At 38.2% G+C, this 9,515-nt stretch overlaps 1 protein-coding gene across 1 annotated transcript; it reads right to left on the bottom strand.

Moving 5' to 3' along the window:
* Positions 1-5,101: 5,101 nt before the first annotated feature.
* CHST8 (carbohydrate (N-acetylgalactosamine 4-0) sulfotransferase 8) lies at positions 5,102-8,124 on the bottom strand. The gene is made up of 2 exons (XM_009865009.1): positions 8,095-8,124; positions 5,102-6,250 (listed from the first exon to the last, which is right to left on the bottom strand). Exons 1-2 carry the CDS (start codon positions 8,116-8,118, stop codon positions 5,102-5,104), a joined length of 1,173 nt encoding a protein of 390 aa, XP_009863311.1. The 5' UTR covers positions 8,119-8,124.
* Between the last annotated feature and the right edge of the window lie 1,391 nt (positions 8,125-9,515).

Raw genomic sequence — 9,515 nt, 5'->3', positions numbered from 1 at the left:
TGTCTCTAGACAAAAATTAGTTACATGTGTCTTCCTGTATCAAGCTTGGGACACTTCCTAAGTCATTGTTCAGGAGTGTGCAAGTAAGGGACAAGGCTTTGAATTCACCACAAATAGCAATGCCAACCTGAAAACAATCCCTTAAAGCAGCATCAGCTCGAACAGACTGTGCTCTGCTTTGACTGTTGTCTTGTGCTCTGAAAACAAGCTACTGCTGCATGCAGATGCTGCTGTTCTGGTATCACTGGCATTAAAATGAACAGAAAGGTTGAGATTTGTACTTCTCTTCCCAGTGGTTGACTGGAGTATCCCCAGCTACCTGTGTGACTTCTTGTTGGGGATAGAGAAAGGATGTCTGTCAAAGCAGTGATTTAAAGCAACTTGTGTCGACAATAAAGCAATAATAATTAAGCAAAGCAACAACAGAGAAACCCCATTTCAGTTAATGTGGTAATTCCAGATAATGTGGTACAGTTTGAATTGGCCTGACTAATTAATTTGTATTATTGTACAAAGAAGCCAAGAACAACTATTTAAAAAACAATGCATGTGTTTGATATTCCTTCTATTCATTTTACAATTCATCTTTGTGAGATTATATCAGTCTCCACTCATTTATGAGTTCTTACATTAAAATCTTTCTAGTAATAGATACCTTGGTATGTGTAATGCTGTTTGCACAGATTTTTTTAGTCCTTTATATGTATGTATATAAGTAGATAATTATACATGGATTTGTGATATACTAGCTTATACTGAATTAGCCAAATGGGAGAAGTAGTGCAAAGAAGCTAAGGATTAAATTAATGTCCTGTGCGGTACACGCAGTCTGTGATGTGGATCTTTCTTACTGTGTGGATCCTTCTCTCAAAAAAATACCATGTGATCATCTGAAGAATGTGCTTACTGAGAAAGTTGCTCAAATGAAGTATGTGTGGGAGGGATGACAGGAGGATGGGACAGAACTGCCAGAACTCAGTACCTACGTTTTAAAACTTTTAAAAACATCAATTGTGAAGATAAGCTGTAAACCAGTAAAGCAAATCGTGGCAAAAGGGAGATATATCCTCAGTCCATCTTGACTTTTGATATTATGCAGTCTGATGTGCTCAGATATTGATGATTATTATGGAAAAAGGTGTTGGAAACCCATCATGCAAATTCTGAAAAGCTATGGACATAAGGAGTTAAGAAGACTCCCTTTAATCTCTTGATACATGAACTGGCAGTACTGCTATGAGGTCAACAATAATAAATATGTGTTGTAATTTTGGGAGGCTTTTATAGCACAAAAACGTGCAAATCACTATAACTCAGCTTATGCACATTACAAGGATATTTTTTTTAAAGTACACCAGGATCTCAAAGGGGCTGACTTTATTCAGATCCTCATGAAATTTGTGTACAGCATCCTGATGTCAAGTTCTTAAATTATCCCTTAATTCAAAAATGATGGCTCTTTTCAGTTGCAGACTTTGCAAAGCTGGATAATAAACTGCATATTGCACTGCTGGGTGTGTTTCATGTGGCTGTATTCTGGGCAGCAGGACTGGTGAGGGGAGCGCTCGGCCTGGAGTACCTGTTGAGCGATAGAGCTGGAGCTGGCAGCTTGGAGTGCCGGGAGAGCATAAGCTGACGAACAAAGTCGGCTTTGTTTTAGATGATAGTCTTGCCTCTTAAAAATAGTCTTATTGATTTATTCTGGAAACACAAAAAATAAATTCTATAAACTAAATAGGTATCTGAGTAAATCCCCCCTTTTCTTTTTCCCCTGCTATAGGCTTTAGAATGCTTTGAGGCATAAAATTCTGATCTGTTGATGTTTCAGGGCCTTTGTAACTTGACTTCTGTGACAGCTTTAGCAGGATTAAGTAGAAAAACCCAAACCCCTGGAATTAACAACTCTGGAAAAAAGTTCAATTGCATTATCAAAACTGGGAAAGTCAAGATTTTGTATGTGGGGGGGAAAAGACAATGGAAATGAGCAGTATGGAAACTTAACAGCATTTAGTTTAAAATTCTTTCTTTGTATTTAAACATTTTGATATCAAAATATTAGTTTACTTGTCTGCTGCCTTAGCTTTTTTGTGTGTGTATGTTCAAGATAAAACATCTCTTCTGGCTTTAAAATAGATTTTTACAGGTTTTTTTTTTGTTTTAAACAATTTTTTGCATTGTTTGTACTAGTCACTAGAGAGTAAATGATGAAAGTAACAAAGCCAAATTAGTGCAACTGGTCAGTATTAAATAGATTCAAGTATTTAGAAGGTTACTTCTGTCTTCCTTGAGATACTGTAAAACAGATGCTGCTGTGCCATATACAGCTTGTCATAAACATGCAAGTAATCTCTTTCACAATCTTTGTTTAAAGAATGCTTGTTAAGCCAGACAAAACCCTGCCAAAGTATTAATCTCCAGTTGTCATTAAAAATGTTATTTCCCTGTTGTTAGCTTTTATTGGAGTAGTAAAGGATTTAATTAAAATAGATTTGGCAGAGTCGGGGAGGTGTTGGTAGTAGGAAAAGCACCAGTTTGATACAATTGGAAGCGTAATTTTGCTGATATTTTTCTCCACTTGGTGAATGCTTTGGTGAAGTCACACATCTTTCAGATATAAAAGTAATCTTGTGGCACTATCAGTTTATATGTATGTGTAGATTAAGCTGAAAAGGAACTGGGGTGAGGGAGGAGGAAGTCATGTCTTCAACATAAATCTAGCTGTAGGATTAAGTTCTCTAATCTTTCCCTTAGAGCCCTCTAAAACTAGTAGAGATCTGAATACAAATGCTACCCAGCTTTACTCTGGTCGCATCACAGAACTAACCTGCAAATCGGCATCTTTTCTGCTATAATTTTGCTTCAATAACATGAATTTGGATTCTCAGCTCAGTGGAAGCTTGCCAGATGACTTGAATGAGTTCAGCTCTAGTCTGTAGGAGCAGACACTGTGCTCTGGTACACTGAGCTGCTTGCGAGAGCAGGCCCTGAAAAAGAAGCTATAAGGGCTCCAATATCTGTTCTATCCTTTCCTTGTGTTGGTGACTATTTGTGATGTCCATAACTGCAGGCAAATTAATTGTATCAATTAGAGTACCATTGCTTCTTAGAGCACTTAATATCATTAAATACTAAGGATAGCATAATTCAAATTCCTAGTAGTGGTCTTGACTGTATCTCCTTGCCCCCGTCCCCCAATAAGTCCTGCCACTGTCAGAATCAACGTTCTCCTCTGTCAGCAGCGGGGGAGTATTTGTGTGCCTTGTCCTTTGGAGTGTGACCTGTGGAGGGAGGCTTCCTGCTGCCCTTACCTGTTGGCAGAGCAGCCCAGGTGAATAGTTTCCAGCCTGTAACTGCTAATCTGAGCTGGCCTAGCAGAAAAATTACTTGACTAAAAAGACTGTTCCCTAATCATGTGAGCAGATCAATGAGCATCTGAGGGGGTGGAAAAGTGGGGTAGGTGGTTTGCTGCAGCAGCACGGACAGTGATGAGAAGCTTGGGCAGACCTGGAGCAGTGACTGTTTTTGTGGAACAGTGTAAGTTCCACACTAGCTTTCTAATGCAAACAGTCTTTCTCTGAATGAAAAATGCAAGTCTGATGTCAGACACACGTGAAGTATTTGTCAGTAAAGCTTTCAGTACAAGGTATTCAAGAACACTTCCCCCCATACTAAAATTAAAAAAAAAACACCAAAAAAACCCCAAATAGAAGTTGCATGTTTCTGGGGAAACTGTGATGCATAAAACTATCTGTATGAGGATCTGAACCTGTAAATGTGAAACTGCTTTAAACAAGTGTTTCTTCTCATGTGCCTGTATTCTTCTGAAGTGCGAGTTCTGATGGAATTCTTGATTGTGAAATACAAACTCTAGAAATTTACTGGGGAGTTCAAGTTTGGCATTGTGGTAGAATCTGAGACTTGTTTCAGTTTGACCAATTTAACTGTCATAACTTCAGGTAGTTGAATGACATATAAACAAGGATACTATATGCAGAATTAGGGTGAAGATTATAAAACCAGTGGAAGGTCAGGTATTTGATTCTCATGAGATTTCTGCTAGAGATGAAAGAAAGCCTTCTCTTAAGTGTAGGAAATGAACAACTGAACTAAAACACCTGGATTTTTTTTTGTGTCAAAGTCAAATCTAATTGTTACTGAAATAAACACGTGCAAATTGTTTGCAGCAATGGAAAGAATAACTCTGGACAGGAAGATGCATTTATTTTTGCTTGTTATTATGAAGGAAAGATTTGATATTCCTGGTGACTGTGAAGATTAAACCAGAGATTTATGTTAATGCAAAGGATTAAAAGAATCTTAATAACATTTATAAAGATGCAAATGTTCGCCTGCATTTTATCTTTGTGCAGATGAATGTGCCATAAGGGAAATATTGAAGGGGGAGAACACATCCTCACTCTGAATTGCAACATCTGATTTAATACTGCACTCACATGGTCATTAAGTCTTAGGTGTCTTCACCGGTGTGTGTTTTCACTGTGTGCGATAAGCTTTTTTTCCATAACTAACTTACAAATGTCTGGAAATAGCAATCTACAACCAACTTCAAATACATCATGCCAGTTTAGTGTATGACTTCATGCTGTGGAGTTTAACAAACTGTAAATATTACTCAATGTATCCAGCAGTTGAAATGAGATGAAAAAAATCTTTTTTTTTTTTTTTTTTTTTTTTTTTTGCTACTCTTGTCACTTTTGGACTTAACTGCCTAAATAGTAAAGGGGAAATACTGGCTCTGCTGCATAGTTGTCTGCTGTGTTTCTCCAGCTTCAAACTGTCCTCTCAGTGCAAACACAGGCCACGCACCAGCATGGAAAATCATGTACTTTATTTGGGAACCTTGACATATTATACATATATGTACATACATTTCATGTGGAGAAATTATAGAAAAAATATGATTTGAAAAAGGAGGCAATTAAGGTGAAGGCGTAAACATCGCTAGCCATTTATGTTCAGTTTGGGTTTTTTCCTGCTCTTCAACCAATTGTTTACTAACAGATAAGTATATATAAACAGAAGCCACCTAGATTTGTTATACAATTCAACCCATATGACTGGAAATGTTCCAGCTCTCAAATCAATATAAATCTTCAAAGGGTTTTGAATAGTTAAACATCAAGTAATCCATATAGTAGAAGTCATAGCTTCGTTGTCGTTGAGAAGGAGAAAGCTGTGCAAAATATTGTTGTGTAATTTTAGTGGTAGTTCTTTCTTCAGTGGAGTGCCTATCTTTAAACTTGGGAAATGTTAAATTTTGTGGAGCACCAATTAAGTGCAAGAAAAAGTTTGCATCTTCTTCCATACTTTCAAATTTCCCAACAAAGTCATAGTCTATTAAACACGGGCTGCAAAGCCTGTTGACATGATCCCAGTGGATGTCCATACCCACTGGCCTGTGTACATCCAGGAGATATTGAATGAACTCTTGAAATTTAACTCCAGAGCCTGTCCTTAATGCTTCTTTGGTGGCATTGACCCGATACCTGGAAATGATGGCTTTTCCAAAAACCGGGTGGTAGTAGTTGTTTGGATGTTCAAACTTGTCCCGAAATGCAGATACCAGCTTTTCAAAAGGCTCACGAATAAAAAGCATCTTTGTGTAAGTGTTGAGCCTATGATATATTCCTTTGTGATCAAACCCATCCAGTCTTTTTAAGTAGTTTCCGTAGTGCACTGTGTTGTGCTGTATGTCTTTAGTGGAAGAAGCCAGCCCATTAAGAACCATGAGCACCCGTTTCCAGTTAGAGCAGCCAGCTTTTGGTACTTCACAGTATAAAACTCTATATTTATCTTCTACAAATATTCTAGAAACATGGTAAGGAGTGATTATTCTTCTGTTATTACTCTTGTATTTAGAACAAGTTTCCCTCATAATCCGCTTCCTTTCTCTTTGGATCTGATAGAGACTTTTCCACTTCTTGTTGCTTCTATCCTCATACCTCAGAGTGGGCAAGTTGAGAATGGAGTTGTTAATGGAAATCAGAACTGGACTCTTTTTAATTATAAATCTCCTCCTCCGTTTGTGGAGCCTTATGGAATTAATTTCTTCACCTTTCTGTTGATCTTTGGTAGCAAACATTATGCTGCTTTGCGTTCTCTCTAGGCTTTGAGGCTTAGTGGACACATTTTCAGATGGATGTAATGAGTCACTCTGCTTTACTGTTCCTGCTCCGTCTGCAGTGTTTTTTGTTAATCTTCTTTCCTGGTTATTGCTTGAAATGCAGTCCTGATGGGGAAAAATAAAGATGTTAGTAAATGAGGGAGTATTTGTCACTGTTAACAGCTTGTATAACCTAATGTGACTATTTCATATGCTCTGAGTTCAGCAGAACTGTACAACAGAAGGCAGTGCTGCCAGTCCCCAGGGCTGTGCCTACCTTGTGGTATGGACTTCTCTCATCTTCTGTGCTTACCTGAAATTCAAAAGCTGGGAAGAGCCTGAACTGGTAAATTTCAGTTCAGATTTGGATTTAACTGGTTGTAGGTGGTGTTTGTACACAGACTTTGATAAATACTTTTGTCTTAGATGTGTTGTCTCTGAAATTTCCATAAAAGGTATCTGAGTATTTTGAAGATATACCTAATTATTCCAGATAGCCTCTTGTCACACAGATCTGTCCCCCCCAGCCCCCTCCTTCGGTAGCTGATCTTCTCGGTGAGACGGTTGTGAAGCCTGACAGGGAAGGGAGCTTCACAGCGTTTGTACGGTAGGAGTGAAGGTGTGGAGGGAGCAAGAGCGGGAAGAGGGCAGCAGCAAGGACTGCCGTGGCCATGTGGAGGCTTTGTGGAGAAGTGGGTTTGGCAAGAGCAGTGGGAATAGGGACCCCAAAGAGAGACCTGAGTGAGGTGAGCCTGGGAGCGAAGCAGTCGAGACCTGATAAGCAGCAGTCAAGGTGGGACTGAAGCTGTGCCTGGGATTACACACGTGAGAACAGACTGAGCAAAGCAGGTCTGTGGCTAAGGGGTTTCTGGGACCTGTTCTTTTTCATTAGGTGGATCTCGCCAGATAATACTTGTTTTGGCATACAGCCCGGATGTGCTCCGTTACTTCCTGCTTCTCAAAGCAGCTAAATTAAACCCCTGTCTACATGTCTATGCCTGTAAGACTAAAATTAGGTTCTGGACACTGTTTAACTACATGTTATCCCTGTTTTGAGAACTCACCTGAGAGCCAAGTGGCATATGAACCCCTAGGGAGTATTTCAACAGACGAAGCAGATGTACTTGCAGCATGTTTATTGCTTACCTGAAATACTTAATACTTGTTTAGAGCTCTGATGGATTGTGAATTTCTGAATTTCAGTCTTTATTTGTTCCCTAATAACATTTAAAATTGGCTTAAAAAAAAGATAATGGATTAATTTTAAGGTGCACAGTATAGGGATTAGTAGGGTCATGGTCTTGATGCAGCATGATATTTCAAGGTTGTAAAATTCAGACTTCCTAGATATTCTCACCTTTAATGACGATGGTGATGAACCTATAGTTTTTGGGAAACTCAAATGCCATGATTTGAATGTTGGTGTAACTTGTCATCCAGAAGGTCAAGCTAGAGCTGTCAAGTTGGAATGATGTCAGTCCCACCGCACTGATTTTGCCAGGCAATGGCACTTGGGTAACAGCTGGCAGCTGCACAGTTGTTCCTTTTCATAGTTTGCACTTGTCCTTTATGAAATAGCGACAGCCCAGAGCAGCAAGTCACTGCTGCTGTGAGTGTGCCAGCAGCCACTAGATGGAGGAATTTCACCAGCATTTTAATTTAGCCTATTTTTAAGCATCTCGTTGACATTCATTTAATCAGTATGATTTCGTATGGAACATTAATATATGCAAAGTTTAAAATATCTTTTAGCAATATGCAGTCTAGGAAAAAACTCATAAAACTAAAGTTGCATAGCTTATCAAATTCATATTTTAAAAATAAAATTTGCACTTTTTGGCAAAGCTTTGACACATCTTTCCTTTTCAGTGCTTCATTTCCAGTCTAGTGGCCTTGTCTGAGCTGTCTCTATCTGTACTCCACGTTCAGAAAATGGGTACAATTTTCTTTATGTACTTCTGAACACTTACTTTTTTTGGTTGCTGGAATCCCATGTTATATTTTATCCCTAAACAAAGAAAGAAATTAAAATAATTATTTAGTAAAAATAAAAACATTAGTTTAATTTTTGATGGACTGCTGACAGTGTGTCTCCTCAGGAACTAAAAGGAAAACAGGAACAAGTTCTCTTAATGCAATGATAAATAGACCGATGATGAATCATAATTAATGTATATTTGGTAGTAACAATACTCCTTCGTAAGCTTCTTTATTTATAGATGTCATAACAATTGTAAAATGGAGTAAATATCTCTCCCTTTTACAGATAAGGAGACAGAGATGGAAAAAAGTAATCGCTTAACCTCAGCTGAAAGGCCAGTAGCAGGATAAGCGGCTGAAATTCGTGATCACAGGTTAGAGCTCTAAAAAAACCCTGGTTTTTGTGTACTTACCTAAAAGTGTGTGGTTCCTGTGCCACCCAGCTTTGGATGGTATGGTACTTAATCATAGTAATAGCTTGCATTGAGTACTGTCCTTTGCTGTAAAACTACAACAACATACAGCCAAGTTATGTATATAAGTGGGGTGATGTTTGTAGAGTTTGGGAGAGACAAAACAGTGCAGAATTGTGTTTTGTCAAATCATCTGGCCTCTACAGTGATGTGTAAGAAGATAAGAAAATCCTAGAAGGCAACTTTAGCAGATATGTGGGATCTTTACTATTCTTAACATCTGCTAAGTATAAGTTAATAATACCAAAGTGTATAATGGAAAGCACCTCTTAAATATGAAATTATTTTGGGGCTTTTCGACTTATAAAACTCGTATCAGTAGTGTCCCTGTGGCTTGAGAACTTCAGATGCTTGAAGACTTCAGTTTACTAAGTCTACATTATGAATCCACAGCCTTGCTGGCAAGGACAGTTACAGGTGAAGGTATGGCACAGCACTGGAAGTGAAATCATCACTGGAATATCTCAGTCGCATCAGATTTATGTTCATGGTATTATGAAAGCTTTCAGAAATACAATGTGTGCTTAGTTTACAATGTATCTTATTGCAGTTTAAGGGCAAAATCCAACTAACATGATCAATTACTTTTTGGGTTTGTGGTTTTTGTTGTTGTTGTTGTTTTTGTTTTTTAAATCATGTTTAGGGGGAGCCTGAGTAAAATTGCTATGGTTATTTCTATGCTGTTAGAGCTTATCTAGCAGTGCTCATTACTCTTTTGGCTCATGTTTGAGCTTTAATTCTACTGCAGCAATTTGTTAGCAATAAACTCAAGCTAAGGTGGATGGGGATATTCTGCTTCTGTGCGTATTAAAAGCAAAGGACGCATTATATACTTCATCAGAAATAAGTTCCAGACATCTTATAGAAGGAGTCCTAAGCCTTTTCCTAGCTGGTCCTCAAAAATGTTTAGCTGCAAAATAAAGTCAAAAGGTACATTC

Source organism: Apaloderma vittatum, unplaced genomic scaffold (genome assembly GCF_000703405.1).
Source record: "Apaloderma vittatum isolate BGI_N311 unplaced genomic scaffold, ASM70340v1 scaffold16262, whole genome shotgun sequence".
Lineage (NCBI taxonomy): Eukaryota > Metazoa > Chordata > Aves > Trogoniformes > Trogonidae > Apaloderma > Apaloderma vittatum.
This window is presented reverse-complemented; position numbering and strand designations above follow the sequence as displayed.